General features: G+C 40.7%; 3 protein-coding genes across 5 annotated transcripts; 1 reads left to right on the forward strand and 2 right to left on the reverse strand.

Annotated features, from left to right (window-relative positions):
* Nucleotides 1-1,241: 1,241 nt before the first annotated feature.
* Nucleotides 1,242-5,585, reverse strand: LOC112178799 (potassium transporter 25). Of its 2 annotated transcripts, none has more exons than XM_024317018.2 (11): nucleotides 5,534-5,585; nucleotides 5,321-5,377; nucleotides 4,630-4,852; nucleotides 4,303-4,545; nucleotides 4,147-4,200; nucleotides 3,992-4,042; nucleotides 3,416-3,676; nucleotides 3,249-3,301; nucleotides 3,044-3,161; nucleotides 2,700-2,954; nucleotides 1,242-2,523 (listed from the first exon to the last, which is right to left on the reverse strand). In XM_024317018.2, exons 1-11 carry the CDS (start codon nucleotides 5,540-5,542, stop codon nucleotides 1,451-1,453), a joined length of 2,397 nt encoding a protein of 798 aa, XP_024172786.1. In that variant the 5' UTR covers nucleotides 5,543-5,585; the 3' UTR covers nucleotides 1,242-1,450. The 2 variants fall into 2 exon arrangements, with proteins under 2 accessions (XP_024172786.1, XP_024172787.1); XM_024317019.2 differs by having other exon boundaries at nucleotides 5,321-5,449; nucleotides 5,488-5,582.
* A 459-nt stretch (nucleotides 5,586-6,044) lies between these two features.
* On the reverse strand, nucleotides 6,045-10,663 carry LOC112178798 (NF-X1-type zinc finger protein NFXL1). 2 transcript variants are annotated; one of them, XM_040511114.1, is made up of 2 exons: nucleotides 10,382-10,602; nucleotides 6,045-10,191 (listed from the first exon to the last, which is right to left on the reverse strand). In XM_040511114.1, exon 2 carries the CDS (start codon nucleotides 10,075-10,077, stop codon nucleotides 6,418-6,420), a length of 3,660 nt encoding a protein of 1,219 aa, XP_040367048.1. In that variant the 5' UTR covers nucleotides 10,078-10,191; nucleotides 10,382-10,602; the 3' UTR covers nucleotides 6,045-6,417. The 2 variants fall into 2 exon arrangements, 1 of the variants encoding a protein (XP_040367048.1); XR_005803474.1 differs by having other exon boundaries at nucleotides 10,037-10,177; nucleotides 10,382-10,663.
* A 3,465-nt stretch (nucleotides 10,664-14,128) lies between these two features.
* Nucleotides 14,129-16,493, forward strand: LOC112180616 (glutamine synthetase cytosolic isozyme 2). Its single transcript, XM_024319171.2, has 9 exons — nucleotides 14,129-14,313; nucleotides 14,453-14,492; nucleotides 14,590-14,693; nucleotides 14,787-14,835; nucleotides 14,936-15,042; nucleotides 15,152-15,239; nucleotides 15,378-15,506; nucleotides 15,596-15,922; nucleotides 16,014-16,493. The coding sequence occupies exons 1-9, from the start codon at nucleotides 14,240-14,242 to the stop codon at nucleotides 16,164-16,166; spliced, it is 1,071 nt and encodes a 356-aa protein (XP_024174939.1). The 5' UTR covers nucleotides 14,129-14,239; the 3' UTR covers nucleotides 16,167-16,493.
* Nucleotides 16,494-19,380: the final 2,887 nt, after the last annotated feature.

Raw genomic sequence — 19,380 nt, forward strand, 5'->3', positions numbered from 1 at the left:
TTTTAGTTTTGGGATTTCAGGGTTAGGGCTTTGTGCTAATAACGTTTTTAAGGAAAACTGAATTGGGAGAGAATTGAGTTGTACTTTCATTGATAATGGGGGCCTCTTTATATAGAGGATTACAAGCATAGAGATAGAGTTGTACATGGAAACATAATCGTACATTAATTGAATATCTCCTAAGATTCTCCGAGAATATCTCTAATATAAACTCTATTTCAACTAGAGCAAGTAACCTCGAGTTTGGGTCAGTCACATATTCTGGATTTACTTGAACAAAAATGATTTTTTCTCATTGAAGAAAATAAAAAAATAGAGCTTCAGATTGTATAAACTGAGTGCTACATTTTTTTTTTTTTTTTTGAAATGATATATATGTTTTTAATATTTCAAATTTTGAAATACTTGTGCCGAACATGTATTTACATCTTAAAAACTTGTAGTTTAATTCCCTGTTTTCATTCTACAATCTAGTATTACAAAAATAGTTTCATAAAACATTACAGGACACACCTTTAATAATTTATTTTATCTGACTTCAAAACCTCGTAAAAAGATTTATAGTCGGTGAGCTGTGACCTGTTGATAAGATATAATTTCAACATTATAAAGGTCATGGGTTGAATTCTCACTGTGGGGTGGGCTAAAGGTTTCACTATGGGGTTGAATTTCAACATTATAATTTTTAACTTTCGTCAATTAGGAAAGTGTTTAAAAATTATTATTTGAGATTAGAAAAATTTTGGTGAAAAAATAAAAACATGCGATTTTGGCCAAAAATTGTGTGTTATAATTCACAATTTTGGGTAGAAATCATGGTCTTGGAGAGGTTTTTTTTAAAAAAATTTTACCTCAAGCATACATAAATAAATTTTGTATTTATTTTTTCTAGTTAGAGCCTTATGATGATAACAGTGAAAATGATTTCATATAACTGGAGAATCAATACATCACGTGCACGGTAAAATTTTCGAGGTTTTATACTTATATAATGGATGTCAAAGTCTTTCAAATACAATTGCCGTTTGCAAACTTTTACGGTCTCTCAAATGTTATATCGATTTAATGTCATCAAGCTGTTTCAGTGTTAAACGTCTTGTTGATTGAAAACTTCAAAGGTTATTAGGAGCTTCATCAGTAAAGCACAACGGTACAACCCCTTACTTGACACCAACAGGCAACAGTAGCACTCTCTTCATGATGAACTAGTAATTCATCTACTTGAGCTTGGTCTCCTCTACTTATCAAACTGATTTAAACTAGTGCAAGCGATAATACATGCCACCAACAAACATGACTAATATAAATCTTCGAGTTCTTTCTTGTTATTGTCATGCTAGAACAGATTTTACTTCACTCTATCTTTCTTGTAACTTCTTATATATACATTTCTCTACTACGTACCCTATATTTTTTTATCTTGCTTCTGTTTCCCTGTAAAACAGTTCAATTATATGCTACAGACCATACCAACCTCAACAAGAGCAGCATGAGGAATGTTGAGTGCCACTGGAGGCTCTCTGCAATTCTTCTCACTCAAAACATAGGTCATGATCAGTAACCGCTTGAATATGTTTGAGCCTTCACGAACTGCCAAATGCACCTGACCCAAGAAATATGCAGTACCACTCTCCCTAGCATCAATCAGTTCTTGGAGCTCCTCCCTAACAGATACTCGCATCTTAGGACTATTAGGAGGCAACATGAACCGAACCTTTTTTCTCTGCACCGAAACCATACCACTCTCACATGCATCGGCCAATGTACTTAACCGGGTTTCATTGTGCACCAAGCTCACGGAGTCCTCATATGAGGTGATCTCATTTAAAGGAATCAAAGCACTTCCATTTGATGGTGGCTTGCCAACTATGATCATTCTATCTTGTGATGAATTCAGGGAATCAAAGTCATTTTCTTCCACGGAAATGAATTCTCCAATGGAACCAATAATCTCTTCCTCAAAATCATCGGTGTCCCTAATATGCTCACAATATCCATATCTCACCACACAACGATATATTTTAAGATCTTTTGGCCCGATCCTTCCCACAAGGTACCTCCGAGTTGCAGGGACATATGGAACTGGCAGAGACTTGAAGGACACAAAGATCAAAACTTGATGAAATGCAGGAAGATTCGTAATGAAGTGTGAGAAGAAAGCCGGAATTCCTGAGACTATATCAGTATAAATGAAACCAATGCCAGGTACCCTGGTAACTCCTAGTGCTGGACTAATAGCTGTGAGCCATTCTGCAGACACCTTGTTTGTTAAATCGAATTCGAGCTTCTTTTTGGTTCCATAATGCCATGAAATCATGATAGTCAAAGACAATGCCAATAGGAAAACCAAATACCAAGCTCCCTTATGGACATTCAACATACAAGCTGACACATACATCGCCTCAATGAAGCCGAAGAACAGTAGAAAACAGATAGATTGATACAAACTCTTCTCCCAGTATAAGGCAATTACCAGTGACATGAGACAAGTTGTGACAACCATTGGAGAAATTATGGCCAAACCTATAGAAGATAAATATTGAACTAATATCCATTAGATAACCATGGCACAATTATGTAAACGTTGCAACATTCGAATCATTTTCTGGTAAAGAGTACAGAGTAGAGAAAAAACATATGGCAGTGGTTTGCTAAACTATTATATACTAGTACAGTATTGAGTGTTGAGAAATAAGTACCTGTGGCATTGCCAATTTTCTCAATATCATGAAAACCAATTGTAACAGTAAGGCATAGAACCATCAATATCCAGTTGATATCAGGAATATAAACCTGCCCATGTATCTTATCTGATGTATGAATAACTTTTACTCTGGGAAAACAACCAAGTGCCAGGCACTGATTTATGATGGAGAAACTGGCTGTTATGGTAGCTTGACTTCCTACAGCTGAAGCAAGTAGGGATAATGCTATGAACCAGTCGCGAACTGGTGCTGGAATTTCCATGTGTTCACATGTGTTAGATAGACATAAATTTGCAAATGAAGCAATCAGCGAAGCAAAATATAAGCATACAACTTACTAGGAAAGGATTCACTGAGATGATTGTAATCATCCTCATGAAAGTTTTTGGAGATAAATGCAGCCTGACCGGCATAGCATAGAACAAGAACAGGATAGATCAAGCATACAAATATAATCTGCAGCAGAGCACCATCCACAAGTTAGTTGAACTTTGGAAGTACACAGTTATATTAGATCAACAGAATATCAGATATTTTAAAAACCTTGATGGATTTCTTTCTGAAATGACCTAGATCTGCAAACATTGCCTCTGACCCTGAAAATGTTAAGAGAATATTCATGATTAAATGAATTTGTCTGAAAGAAAATTAAAGCATTGTTAATTTAAATATAGTAAAATTAAGCTCATGTGATTATAGCATAAGCAGACCTGCTACACATAGAACTATGCTGCCTAATGCCCTCCAACGGTCAACGTTAATGTTCCTAACAAATCTGTACATGTATACAGGAGAGATTGCATGGACAATTTGTTTGTCCCAGTAGAAAATATTATATATACCCACGCCACCAATACATATCAGCCAAATAATGATAATCGGAGCAAACATAAACCCAATTTTACTAGTCCCACAATGCTGCAGCATGAAGAGGCACACCAATATAGCAGATGCCAAGGGAACTGGTACATCTGGAATGATAAGATTCCAAGGGATTAGGAAAATCAGTAATTAAGCTATCTAAATCATAGAAATTCCAGAAACATATCAAGAACTGGCAGAATCAGCACACTACTTTGCAAATTTAATGCCAGCTTTCAGTCGATTAACTTACTGAGAGTAAAAGCACTCCAATTTGCATATGCAACCATTATAGTATAAGAAATAAGGGAATGGCGGCCCTTACGCCCTTACTCAGGCAAGTTCATAGGATTCTAGGAAACAGCACAAGCAAAGAAGGCAGAACCAATACAATTGAAATATCTGTGTTGAGGTAGAATACTCACAATCCTTGAAAGCTTTTGCTATTGACTCTTGTTTCCTTTCCGAAGATGAAACTGGTAACCACAAAATAAATTTAAGCTGTTGAATAATGCTCAAAGTACAAATCAAATTATCAAAGAAATACATTTCTCTAATCAAATTCACAGCTAGCTCTTACATCGGTGGGCCATGTCTGACAGTGATCTTTGAACACCTGATGAAGCTGAATAGACTGGGTAATGAGACCAGGGAAGGTAAACAAATCATTCAATCATACTTAGACAGAAACTTGATGCAGTCAATAATTTAAAGAAGTTGATGAGGAGTGCCAAACCCGAAAGAGCTGGGGTAAGCACCGCAACGCCGATTGTCATGCAGGAACCTAACAGAGCCAGGACCAACATGACATAGTGACTACTTTTATGTTTTTCAATGGTTCTTTTAGCCCTCGATTCCACCTTCATCGTGAAAGGAATTTCCCTCTCATAATGCATAACCTCATCAGCACTTCTGTCATTTGGAAGCAGACCCACTTTGGCATGCCTACACAAGAGTGAGTACAGAGCAAAAGTACCACCTGCAAGTTGTGGACGCAAGAAAATTGTCCATGAGCAGAAAAATGACATATAAGCTTGCAATTACAAGGATATGAGACTATTACCTTCTCCATTATCATCAGCTCTTAATACTATACAGACATACTTCAGTAAAGTAATGATGGTCATAGTCCAGAAAATGAAGGAGAATAGTTCATAAACTGTATCCTCCGATTTGATATCTTGTGCATGAATTGTCCCAAAGACATATAAGGGAGCAGTACTCATTTGACCATATATCACTCCAAAGCTCTGAAATGACAGAAGAAGTGCATGCTTCCATGTATCCTGCATATTACACAAGATGATAAGCTCAAGCTGATTATAAATGCTCACTAGGGAGAGCCAACTGGTTAAAATTATTCGCTCTAAGAGGAAGACAACGAGACTGACAAATGATCAACTATAGGTAAACAGAAGAATAGGGAAACCCAGCCAGCTGATAAACTAAAACAGGTTTTTCTAACCAATGACACCACCCTAGGTGTGTCCATATGCCAGATATCTAGCTCTGAATTGAAAACAAAATGGTAAGCAAACTATACAAACTAAACTTTTTATTTTTTTTTCTTTTCCTTCTAAGGGGCCATCAAAGATCACTAGCTACAGAAATATCAAAGCAATAGTGTAAAAATCAGAGAGAGAGAGAGAGCTACCATAGATCACTGCTCCTACAAGTTCATATATCCGGGCAATAAAAAAGAACTATAACAAGAGTTTTGTGGCTGAAACTTGAAAGGAAGCAGGAAATTTTACCTTGAACTGATTAGAGGAAGTAGCAGGACTGAGCTGAGAATCCCAATCCATGTTTGTCTGATACGAGTAGACAGATAATTGACAAGAAAGGAATCGATGATAAACTGAGTAGCGGGAAATGTGAATAGTATAGATATATATATATATATATATATATATATATATATATATATCAGAAAAAGAAAGGACAGCTGGGGTTGTCAAGCGACTTGCACAATGCATTACACACGGGGTTCGCAACGTGGAGGATCACACAAACTAAGAGAAATCTCACATATATGGTCGTCTTCAATGCCAATAAATACACAGAGGTTTTCTGTTTCTTTTTCTTTGGAGTAGGTATATTTATATAGCTAGTCGGGAGGGAATGCCGGACTGACAGCGACGCCTATGATTTTCAAGTTGGAGTTTGTTTTTATATAAAAGACGAAGGATCAATCACAAATCACAAATTGTGATAAAGCAAATCTCATTCACATGACTTTGCGTTTGGAGTCGGTTGAGGTAGGAACCCCTTCACATGTCTTGTCTTCTGCGTGAATGATTTGCCACCTCGATGTTATCCTTCCTAGACTTGTAATCTGTCTAGCGAAAATTTCTACAGTGTTTTGGAGTATTTGTCTAATCGGTCAAAACCGATCAAGGAGACAAAAACTGACCAAGGTAAAACCATCAAAACTGGTCAATGTAATAACAAAAGGAAATCAATCTGCAAATATGTCTATTTTTGAGTGAAGAATGAAATGTAATTATAGCTCTGCTTTTATAGAAAGCTACACTTCCGATACAATCATGAATTTACAGGATGCATGTTATCCCATACAGCAGAAACAACACAAGCAGCCTCCACAACCATATGGAAGGCAGCTACAGGTAACGAGTCCCACTCTCAATGGGAGTAGATATGAAATCAAAGCGAACGCTAGAACACAACAAAATTTGACCGCAGCCAAGCTAAAATGTAATGCAGCTAACTCAACAATTATTTGGGGTTCAAATAAAAATTTACCCACATACCAAACAAAAAAAAGGGCAGGGCATTCCTATCAGTCCCCAATTTCCAAAGTCCTACAAATAAACCGATTCGCCGTCATCTTTTATTCATAAGCCTTCTCCCAGTCATCTACCACTTCAGATGTTTCTGTAATAGTTCCTCCAAGCTGCCCCGCTGAAGTCGAACCGCTTGCATTTGATGAAGTTGAACCACTTGCATTTGATTCCACCATGGAAATTAAACGAGCAGCAGTCTGTTTTCCAGAGTCCTCTACTGTGGGGGATACAGAAGATGATCCCAAAGCCACTTCACTATCTAGTACACTCCAGCGGTTTAAGGAGGCGGCAATTGGAGCTTCTTTTTTCCACACAGATGCCTGCACATCTGCAGAACCACCAGACCACTCTTCCTCACCCCATGAATCTTCTCTCCAAGAAGACTCCCGAATAACAGCCTTCTTCCACGCATTACCCTTCAGTGCTGTATAGGCTCCTTCCTTGGCTATTCCCCCTCCACCCCAAGCATTAGAACCAGCTGAAGCCGCAGACAGAACAGCAATAGCCCCATGATAGAGTGTACCATTATCCAACCTCCTCATTGCAGTTGCAGCTCGAGCAGGATCATTGAATACAGCCAACGCGTTCTTGTCATTCAACCAGACTAGCTCACATTCACCACCAAACCTCAATACCAATGCACTTATATCTGCATCTCTAGGAAGATCTGGAAAAGAAACTACAAGCCTGGGATCCATGTCTACTAAATGATCAAAAGCTGGAGGCTGGGATGCGTTCACTGTGGTGGTACCCTTAACCCCAAGCACCCTGGCTGGGACTTTGGATTTAGGTGTAGCATGTACCACAATAAAACGCTTGGGCTCCCAGCCAGCAGCTTGAACTGCAAGCTTCCACCTGTCAGCAATCACCCTAACCACATCTCTCTTTTCCTTCAGCATTGGACAAAAAACATGGACCCGGAGGCCACTTGTAGCACCTTTGCTCTTCCCAAGAACCAATTGTTTGCATCTCTCCTCCACCGATAATACCCATTTTGGATCACGCCTGAAAAGGTCCGACAGCAACTCAGACATAACAGTAGTCTCACCAAAATGGAGTGCATCCAAATTTGGAGGAACTATATCAAAAGCATCTGCAAGAACACGTTTCCGCTCCAACTTAGCACATTCATCATCACACATGAGCTTCCTCTGTCCAAGTGGGATCTTCTTGTTGGTGGCTTCAACTGGTTGAAGCGGTACTGGCAACTTTTGGATAATGGAAGCTTCAAACACAGTATCAGCATTAAAACTAGCAGAGCTGCCACCAGAATCGCAAGGAACATTTGCTGTTATCCGGCCACAAGAACAAGTAATTGTGACAAGGAAATCACATCTCGCATCTGGACAGGAAGCATAAGGGTGACAAGGTGCAGTACATGTATGCCTGCAATCTCTCCTAGGAGCTCCACATTTCTGTCCACAAGAAGATTTTGAGCCGGCTTCTGCTGACGAGGAACACTCACAAGGCGGTGGGTGACATGTTCTGCCGCAAGCATGCATACCGCATTGCCTCATCTTCCCACAGAGCTTGTTACATTTAATGTCCCTCGACCCACAAGGAATGTTCCTGAGGACCACATGTCCACCGATGCACTCCTTTGCTACAGGCACTGAACAAGGTGGGCAGTCTCCAAAGTGGCAGCTGTGAGAAGATGAATGTCCACAAGGCTGAGGCACCGAACAAGGGAGCTGACATGATGGAGGAGGTGTACCACAGGGCAATGGAGGAGGGATTGAAGTTCTCCCACATGCACATGTCAAGTCAGTAAAGATTGTATCAAGGCAGGGAGGACAGTGGCCACTGTGACACAGCGATTCACAAGAATGCTGCCCGCACCTTAATTTCTTCCCACAGGGCATGGAGCACAAGTGAGGATCCCAATCCCCTGAAAGATGATTATTTGAATTAGAAAGAGGACAGCACCTTTCACTGCAGCGGTGCCTTCCACAATTCTTCTTCCGTCCACAGGGCTTATCACAAGTAAATTTCTCATTCTCCATTGTTGTTTTACAGCACTCCACATTCCGAGAAGTTGATTCACAGCGACATTTTTGGGTTACTTTAACCAAACAAGGGGGGCAATCACCAGTATGGCACACCTGTTGACACTGGTGCACCCCACAAGGGAGAGTCTTGTCACATATTTGTGAACAAGTGGGAATCGGATCCAAACAACTCTGGCGTTCCTCCTGCAAGCTTGTTTTCCCACAGTGGCATGTCTTGATATTCCGTGGCATTAAAATGCACTCTCCACAAGGGCCTGGATGACAAATTTCACTGCAAACATGATTGCCACAGCTAAGCTTCTTTCCACAACTAGAACTGCAAGAGAAAACACCATCTTCTGCTTTCACCTCTCCCTTTACTATCATCTCTCCACAAAGAACGACCTCCAGCTTTTTCAGACAGAAGCAAGAAGCATTGAATGGAACCTGACAAGGATCACAAGGACCCACATGGCACTTCCGCTCACAGCGGTGACGCCCACAATCAAGAAGCTTACTACAAAGATTGCCACAAGTCAGAACAGAAGTCCGATCTGAGCATCTTGTAGTTATTGTTTTCTTTCCACAAGGGCATAATCGTGGCGGTGCGAATGCTTTACAAGGAGGGCATGGACCTGGGTGGCACTGCAAGACACACATATGCGGGCAAAGATCATCCTTACTCATTCCCTTTCCTGGGACCTCCTTCTCGAGTGGCTTCCCACAATGTTCTCCACATGAATGTGGTGTCAAATACAAATCCGAAGGTGGGTCTGTCCGCTTACCACAAAAACACATGTAGCGAATCTCCTTTGACGATGTGAGCTGTACAGACTGACATCCTGGACACCGCCAATTAAATCCCTGATTCTTCCCTGCAGACATATCAATAGAAGTGGGAGCTCGAGCCCATTTCTTGATGCAATTCAGATGGAAAATCGAGAAACAGCTTGAGCAGGACCATACAGGTGCAGACCTCCTCACCATATCATAACAAATCATGCACTCAACAGTGCCCTTAGTCAGTTTATCCTGAATTTCTTGCACAAGCTGCGGCAAACTAGAGTCCTTCATGCCCATCCCCTCCTGACTCTCACTCCTTTCCCCCTCCCTTCTATGATTCATTGGCCGAAGCACATTACCCCTGGAACCATTATGTCCTCCTCTGTGCTGCCGATTCTCCGATAATGTAAAGCTGTGATTGGACTGCCCTCCATTCCCATTGTGTCCTCCTCTATGCAGCCGACTCTCTGATGTCGCAGAGCTGTGACTGAACTGCCCCACACTTGCATTATGTCCTCCTCTCTGCTGCCGACCATCCGATGCTGTGAAGCTGTAGTTGGACTGGCCTCCATTTCCATTATGTCCCCCTCTATGCTGCCGACTCTCTGACGGTGCCGCCAACACATAATTGAGCTGCCCACCATTTCCACTATATCCTCCTCTATGCTGCCGACTCTCTGCTGGTGCAGAAATGTGGTTCTGCTGCCCTCCATTTCCACCATGTCCTCCTCTATGCTGCCGGCCCTCGCCGGCTTCAGAGCTGTTGTTGGGCATCCCTGCATTCCCATCGGGTAGGTTCGAACCAAAGCTCGGCGGGTTGACGGCAGCAGCGGCGGCGGGGGTAGGGTTGGATCCTCTGGGCACCCAGCGAGGCTGAGCAGGATTCCTGGACCTATTATTATTCTCCCTACGCTCACTTCGGACCTGAGAAGCCATATTCTGCGAAGCCACCAAACCCTCACTCCTATCCCCCAACAGTTTGCTCCTCAACTCAAATTGATCCAAAAAAACCTCCACACACACACACAAATAGAAACTGCAGCAACAAATCCAACAAATCAATCCCACAATCGACGATTTAAGCTTAATCTAAATCCTATTTCCTCCCTAATTCCATTCCATTTCATTTTTTTAAAAAAAAAAATTCCTAATTTCTGGAAACCCTAGGCTAGGTGATGAACTAAACCTCCGATTCAATAATTTAGATAATAAAAAAGAAAAAAAAGAAAGAGTGAAGTACCTGATCGGAAAGTGGGCAAATGAAGATTGTGCTGATGAGAGATTGAATTGGAAATGGAGTTTTGAGGGTGTTCCCTGATATTATTGAGAGTGATAATTGGGCTTGTAACCCGGGAGAAGAAACCGACCCGGATAGGAGGGAGAGGAAGGAGAGAGTGTGTATATATATATATAGGAAAGAGGGGGCGACGGAGGGTGGCGTGCTGGTGAAGGCGGTGAGAGGAGTTCGTCACATTAATCGCGTTCTCTTACTCTTCTTTTATTGCCATTTGTTTCTGGTCTTCTCCAAGTATTTTCGTGGTCACCACGCCTATGAAGCCGTCAGGCCCACCACCCGCCCTTGGGCGCCAAGCATGACCCCACTCTCTTTTGGGCCTTCTCTCTCTCTCATGCCATGTGTATATTGGGCTACAAAGAATTACTTTGTTCATGTGATCGACTTGGAGTTTGAAAAACAGTTGCTTAGTGTCGTGTCACTTGTAATGGACATTCAAGAGACACCTTTCTCGGCCTTTTGGCTAAGATCAAGTGTAATGGACATTCAACAGTGTCACCAAAATCAAAACTCCAACTTTGACAAAGATAATTTTATTACTCTAAATATTGGAAAAATAATGGGAAAAATTCACCAACGGTGTCTGGACACTTAGGGGACTTTCAGAATGATACCTGAACTTACAAAGTTATCAATGTGATACCTGGACTCATTTTTTCGTATCAACATCGTACCTATGACCAATTTCCGTAACGGCTCCGTGACGGAAATTGGCCGTAGGTATCACATTGATACGAAAAAATGAGTCCAGGTATCGCATTGATAACTTTGTAAGTTCAGGTATCATTCTAAAAGTCCCTAAGTGTCCAGACACCTTTGGTGAATTTTTCCCAATTTTGCACGTGAGTCACTTAATGAAGACAAAATGACCGATTTACCCTCAAATTCTTTCTTTCTTTTCTTTTCTTTTTTTCTTTATTCGTCTTTCTTTCTTTCTTTCTTCTTCTTCTTCTTCTTCTTTTCTGGTTTCTTCTTCCCCTGATTTGAATCATCAAGATTCAAATCATCTTGCTCGTCCGATTCCCACCGCCGATTGCCAATCAAACACCGCCGTTGCGTCTCAATCCACCTTCATGCACCACAGATGTTTCTGGTTCCCCCAACTTCAAATCCTATAGCAAATTGAAATTGTGGATTGAGGCTTCACCGTTCACTCCGAGTTCATCCCCGCCGCCAATGACTTGACCACCACCACTCTCGTTCTCTCCTCCGACCCCCTTTTATACACCGTTGATCAGAAACTCAGACCCCGCCAGCCTTGCACTCTCAAATCACAGCTCCAATCACACCCCTCCATCCTCTCCTTCTTCCCGACATGCAACACCACCTCCACACCATCCTCACCTGCAACTTCATCGGTTTAGCCGACAACTTCGGCCTCTAGCCCAACTTCGATCAGAGGCAATTTTCGGCAGACAAAGATTAACAACTTCGGCCTCAACACCATCCTCACCTGCAAAAAATTCGACCTGTTCTTATTCACCAGCTTCGCCACTCCGCTGCTACCCACCATTGTGCCTCGCCGATTAGTAAACAAAGGACTCGGAGCCTCCACCATTGAGAAATTGAGGCTCACGTTCAGCGTGTCCTGCGCGGCCAATCGACGACCTTGCTAGGCTGGTCGTATCCAAGCTGGTCCTGCATGTCGTAGAATTGAATGGCGGTGTGGGCGACGAGCCTGATACTGCGATCCCTAGGGCCTTTGGTGGTGCAAACCTTGCTGTGGTTGTCCTTCCGGCCGGTGGCCCTTAGAATGTGGCCTTGAGCCTCCACGATTTCGCTAGCGGTGGAGGAAGAAGCAGTCCTTATCCCCAAACCCAATCGAGAAGCAGCGGAGGATGACGTTGTTGTGCGATGGTGGAGGTTGTTGTGGTCAAGTCATTGGCGATGGCGGCGGGGATTAACTCGGAGTGTGCGGTGAAGCCTCAATGCACAATTTCAATTTGCTATAGGATTTGAAGTTGGGGAAACCAGAAACATCTGTGGTGCATGAAGGTGGATTGAGACGCAACGGCGGTGGGAATCGGACGAGCAAGATGATTTGAATCTTGATGATTCAAATCAGGGGACGAAGAAACCAGAAAAGAAGAAGAAGAAGAAAGAAAGAAAGAAGAATAAAGAAAAAAAGAAAAGAAAAGAAAGAAAGAATTTGAGGGTAAATCGGTCATTTTGTCTTCATTAAGTGACTCACGTGTAAAATTGGGAAAAATTCACCAACGGTGTCTGGACACTTAGGGACTTTCAGAATGATACCTGAACTTACAAAGTTATCAATGTGATATCTGGACTCATTTTTTCGTATCAATGTGATACCTACGGCCAATTTCCGTCACGGAACCGTTACGGAAATTGGTCATAGGTACGACATTGATACGAAAAATGAGTCCATGTATCACATTGATAACTTTGTAAGTTCAGGTATCATTCTGAAAGTCCCTTAAGTGTCCAGACACCGTTGGTGAATTTTTCCCGAAAAATAATACAAGCTTTGGCTATTTACTATTTAGTAGAGGTGTGTTTTAGTCAAAGCATGTGAATCTTTCATATTGAGATTTAGTGTCCTAGAGAATAAGGAAAACTAAACTTCTTTTCTTAAAAAAAAAAAAAAAAAACTAAAGTCTAAGCTTACAAAGTTAGAAAATTTTAAATTCAATCAAAAATATGTCATAAACTATAGATACCAATTCAGACATGGAGTACCAAACCAAGGTTTTATATATAAATTACTTGAGGGTTGCACTGACAAATTTATCTCATCGTTGTCGGTGAGCATTTTCAAATACCAAAATTTACACCGATTTGCCACACATCGAGATATACATGAAGACTTGCTCAGCATTTGGCACAAAACTAGAAACCGCATCGAAGAGAACTCCATTGGATATGAATTGGTAAGCACCTCCATTTACTATAGGCTTAGTCTATCTCTAGGGTTGAGTTTGAACAACTAAAACATGATGGGGTCAGTGTAGCCCAATATTCCAAGTGAATAATGGTCTAATTGAGCAAGAATTTGAGACTTGGTTTTTGTTTGAACACAAGGAAAAAGAAAGTTGGCTATATGATACCTATAAATGCAAGATGTGCGAGATGTGCCGTTGAAGAAAAAGAATATAGTAAGAATGTTTAAAATTTGTTCCACAGATCGCTCTAATACCGTCATTTGCTGAATATAAAAGAATTTAAATATAAAATTATTTTTTTATCTACGTAACAACATATGATTCATGATTGAACTAATTTATTAATTCGGCTACATGATACAAGACTTTTTCACAACAGTAAGGTTTTTAAAAATACATTGACTCATTGAAGGGTATGTTAATTATGTAGTACTGATTAATATTTTTACCGTAAAAAGAAAAAAACCTGATGTCTAGGAGTCTGTGACCAGGTGAGTTGTTTTCACAACATTCTAGTGAGAAGCGAGCAACACCTGCAGTTCATAGTTTAAAGAAGATGCAGCTTTAGTTATAAGAGTGTTGTCAGTATTATAATTCTGGTATCACCAAAACCGTGTCGTTTTCCATCACCTTGTGATTTAAGTTTTACCGTTTCGCAAAAAGGAAAAACGTTTGTAAAAAAAAAAAATTTGATTTTTTGTGAAACAGCAAGACCGCACTCGGGAAAAGTACAACAGTACAACTTCCACGGCTTGGACTCTTCGCATAAATTTCGATGAGGTTGAGGGCTTATATATCATATTCATAATAACCTATCAAACCCCAAAAACCAGAGCCTAAAAGCCTCAAGCTCCTCTTCATCCTATCACTCTTCCTCTCACTTGTTTTGGTTTGTGTAGAAATGTCTCTGCTTACTGATCTTATCAACCTCAACTTCTCAGATATCACTCACAAGATTATCGCGGAATACATATGGTCAGCTTTATTTGATAATATCTGTGTGTTTCTGCTTCAGGATTCATGGTTTTTCTTGCCAAATGGTTTTAATATTTCGAAAGCTCTATTTTTGTTGTTGGTTCTGATATGTTTTGCACTATGTATAATCATATAACAGGGTCGGCGGATCTGGTATGGACGTTAGAAGCAAAGCCAGGGTAAAATTGCTCTTCTCCTTATCTGTTTTGTCTTTTTTTTTTTCCTGATTAAATTCTTTGATAGTTAATCTGCTTGTTTACATTTTGTATGAAACAGACTCTTCCTGCACCAGTGAATGATCCTTCAAAACTACCCAAATGGAACTTTGATGGTTCTAGCACTGGCCAAGCTCCTGGAGAAGATAGTGAAATCATCTTATAGTATGCTCTGTTTCTCTAGGAACTTTTTCACCTGATTTTCATTTTAAAACTTGTTTATTAATGAAAATTTTATTCTGTTGGTGTTATATATAGCCCACAAGCAATCTACAGGGACCCATTTAGGAGGGGCAACAACATCCTTGTAAGTGCCTCAATTCTAATTTCATTTGCTTTCTTCAACACCCTTCATTAACAACCGGCCTATTGTTATTTCCTTTTATTAATAACTTTGATTACTATAGGTGATATGTGATACTTACACACCAACTGGAGAGCCAATTCCAACCAACAAGAGGGCTAAGGCTGCAAAGATCTTCAGCCATCCTGATGTTGTTGCTGAAGAGCCCTGGTAATTTAGTTCTAAAATTCTCAATTTTTGTTTTTAGTTTTTTGGGAGTCAATTCTTATGTAAAATATGAAATGCCTGCTTGATTATGATCATAATTATAATTATACAGGTATGGCTTAGAGCAAGAGTACACGCTATTGCAGAAAGATGTACAATGGCCAATTGGGTGGCCTCTGGGTGGATATCCTGGAGCACAGGTCACAAATCAAACATCACATTTTTCTTTTTTGGAAAATTTACTATGAGCCAACTCTTTCCTTATTTTGATGCACTAGCTGTAATCAATTAACTAAGCCTGTAATGTAACTGATCGAGATTTTTTTTTTGTTCAACAGGGACCGTACTACTGTGGTGTTGGCGCTGATAAGGCCTTTGGCCGTGACATTGTAGATTCTCACTACAAAGCTTGTCTTTATGCCGGTATTGACATCAGTGGCATCAATGGTGAAGTTATGCCTGGTCAGGTAAACAACCTTACTCCGTTGCATATGTGGATGCAACCAACTATTTTTGTATCCATCTATCTATGAACAATGTTGCTTGTGTTTTGTAGTGGGAATTCCAAGTTGGACCAACAGTTGGCATCGCTGCTGGAGATCAATTATGGGCAGCGCGTTACATTTTGGAGAGGATCACTGAGATAGCTGGAGTGGTGGTTTCATTTGATCCGAAACCAATTCCTGGTGACTGGAACGGTGCTGGTGCACACACCAATTTCAGCACCAAGTCCATGAGAAAGGAAGGAGGCTATGAGGTGATCAAGAAGGCAATTGAGAAGCTTGGATTGAGGCACAAGGAACACATTGCCGCTTATGGCGAAGGCAATGAGCGCCGCCTCACGGGACGACATGAAACAGCAGACATTGACACATTCGTATGGGTGCGTAGTAAACAAACTAACACATCACAAGATTGTGAAGAAGAACACAGATTGGATTTGGGCTAATTAATTGTTTCTTTTGTTTTGACAGGGTGTGGCGAACCGTGGAGCTTCGATAAGAGTTGGGAGGGACACGGAGAAAGAAGGAAAGGGCTATTTTGAGGACCGGAGGCCGGCTTCTAACATGGATCCTTATGTTGTCACCTCCATGATTGCTGAAACTACACTGCTCTGGAAACCATAGAAGAATAACATTACCAAGTTACCAGCCCCCATAACCATTATTAGAGGGGCAATGACTTGTCTGTCATCTCTATCTAGTAGCTGAACATTACCATGGGTGGTTGTGGATTTATGTTGTTACTTATTATATAGATTTTAAGGGTCTGAATAAATTGTATCTGTGCCTTAGTAGCAGAGTCAGCGCTGTAAACCAGAGTAGGCCCTGCATTAGTAGCAGAGTGAGCTCTGTTTCAGTAACAGAGTAGCCCTTGTTGTGGATGAAGAAGGTCTGTGGCGTCGGATAACTTTAATAAATTTATGACAATGAAATTATGATTACTATGAATAACCTCATGGATGAAATTATATCTGATAATGTACCAGAAATTTACAGCTACCACCTCTCTTCTAATCATCGGAAGAGCGAGAGATGAACTTTGGACCTCTATCAACATTTTTACGAGAAAAATGCATCGATCACAAGTCTAAATGCTAACGACAAATACATATGTAAGTCCATACCTCAGATTAATTGAGAAATATCGTATACATGTGAATATATGTGTATCAGTCCAAGAACAGAAGAAAGAGAATTTCAGGTAGTAGTTGAAAATGAAAGCTGAGGAAAAATTGTAGGCTCGTAGGTGATAAGAGGGGCGGTGAGCATTGAAATGGGTGCAATCCATGTGGTGCAGATCAGAGAGAATCCACGGGATGACGACTGGTACTTGAACACAGCCAGTCAAGAATTATTTGCTGCTGAAATTGGTCCCAGAAACAAAGCAATTTCGTTTGTTCCCGAAAACGAATTTAATGTCAGCACAAACTGTGATGCTTGAAATGTGGTCCGATCACTGCGTTGATCTGTTATCAACTTATCATATGTATCCTGATTTTTGGGGAAAGCCGCAGAGGGGCTGTATTGCCTTAATTTGCACAAGTAATATATAAAAATAGCTAGCTGCTAACAGTATCCATAGCCACATGGATGCCGTAATTCTCAAGCCACAGTCACCAACCCTAACCCACTAGTAACTACTGATAACATTAGCATCTGGCCGGTGAAAGAAATTATTGCCAATGTGATCACTTATCATTTGCTCAGAAAATGGAATCGAGAGAGATCGAGATGGATGTCGTGCATGTCACATGAAATGTTATCTTCATTTCTTCTAGGTCGGGCTTTATCTCTCAACCTAAATATATGGTTTGGTCCGAAGATGAAGAAATAGAGGCTACTTTTAACTTTTGTACGGTCCGAAGGAAGAAAATGAATCGAAGCACATGATGGACTTACCGTTGAAGGTTTCATTCAGTACCATTTTACATTTAACAAGTTTACATATTCAATCCAATCCCAAAACCAAATGTATCAAAATCTCACATGCGAACTTTAGTTCAGTGGATTGGGGGTTGCAAATGCTGTTCTGCAATTGACTGGCCATAAAGGAAAGCAAGGAACTACTTTTTTTCCTTTCCCCCTATTCTAATTTCTACGGATGACATCTTTGCAGGGTACTATAGCATCCACACCAGCTTTCTCTTCCACAAAGAAAAAGTAGAATAAGATCAAACATCAAAGTATATGGTGACTTTTACTGATTTGTAATTGCAGGTGGCCAAGTTGCGTTTTAAGTGTCCCAATGCTACGAGTAGATGGCAGCGGCCATAGCACCATTAGCAGCTTTGCAGCATTTTTCTTTTCAGAATTTATTGAAGAGAAAATTTGTCAGTGTTCCGGAGTTTAGTATTGAAATGAGTCACTAGGGCTTCGGACTTTTGGCTATGACTAGGGACTCTCTGTTTTTACCAGAACTAATAGCCAGCTGTTGGGTAATGGTTAGAGACCAACTACAAAGATCATCATTTCTCCATTGCTGTGAGTGGAAAACATTCTAATGGCTTTTGGGTCACTAATAGAGGGAAATAAAGGCTCCTGATTGGGTTTCATATCGAGGAAAATATTAGATGAAACCAGTGTCTCTCGCAATCTCCATTCTCTCAATCTCTCATATCCCACACACATCGTACGAAATGGATTGCTTACTTCGAATATACTATGGCTTCCAAAACACTCATCTAACAGATTGGCCTTTTGTTTTCGGCAAACTTACTTTTCACGTTTGCCAACTTATCTTTCTTTCAAAGACAGAACAAACAATAACCGTGAACGTCCAAAGATTGGCATTTTCCGAAAGTACTAACCGGACGTTGCACATGAATTTGTTCGAGGACATCACCAAACGGAGAAAGCTTGCAACTTTTCATCGCTAAAGGGAATATCACCATTCCTCAATTTGATCCATACACATAAAAGTGAAACATAACATGTAAGTGAGACACAACACATGAGTTTTCGTTTTTGATTCTTAGAAAGTCAGAATTTTTATAGGAGCTAGAGAATTTTCATTATCGATCACTAGTTGTTATCTTTGTCATCGATCATATGACCTAACACGTTGGATTACACTGAATTAGAATCAATCCCTCTTTTTTCAGACAAGAAGATAATATGAAAAGTTCCAATCAAAATTTTCGATCTTTGATTCCAGAGTCAAGACCAGAAGTACCAGATTCCAAAAGGACCAAAACCACCATACCATTAACTAAACCATATATTATATACAAAGGCTAGGGAACAGGGAAGTATTCAAGAGAAAAAAACAGAAGATCTAGAACAGAAAAATAAAACAGAACAAAACCCTCTGCTTCTCAAAACTAGAAAGATAAGACAGATTTCTAAAACCATCGTATCCCCCAAACCCTCTCTCTCAGTTCCCATAAATCCAAGGCAGTTTCTCTCTCTCTCTTCTAAGAGTCACCGACGGAGATTGGCCTGCCAGAAATCCCCAAAGGAGATCGAGAGAGCTGCCTGGTCGTCGTGACGGTGATCTCTCTGAGCACAGGTCTCATCTCCGGCTTTCCCGGCAACCGGTCGATGACTTTCTCCGATTCTTGCTTGATCTTCCTCACTTGGCTGTGAACTGGAACACCCATCTCCTCAAACCCTTCCATATCCCTGTTGTTGTTGCTGTTCCTCTTCTCCATCTTCATAGTATATGCCCTCTTGTTCTAACTACACCCTATTCTTCTCTGTCTTGTTTGTATATCCAAGTATGAATGTAAATGCCAAGGGGATGTTGGGAATTGCGTGGGTTTATATAGACAAGTTTGAGACGTGAGGAAGAGAGAAGTTTGGTGGAAAAAGATCTACCTCTGGATCAGCTTGAGACCCA

The sequence above is a fragment of the Rosa chinensis genome, chromosome 7, assembly GCF_002994745.2.
Source record: "Rosa chinensis cultivar Old Blush chromosome 7, RchiOBHm-V2, whole genome shotgun sequence".
Lineage (NCBI taxonomy): Eukaryota > Viridiplantae > Streptophyta > Magnoliopsida > Rosales > Rosaceae > Rosa > Rosa chinensis.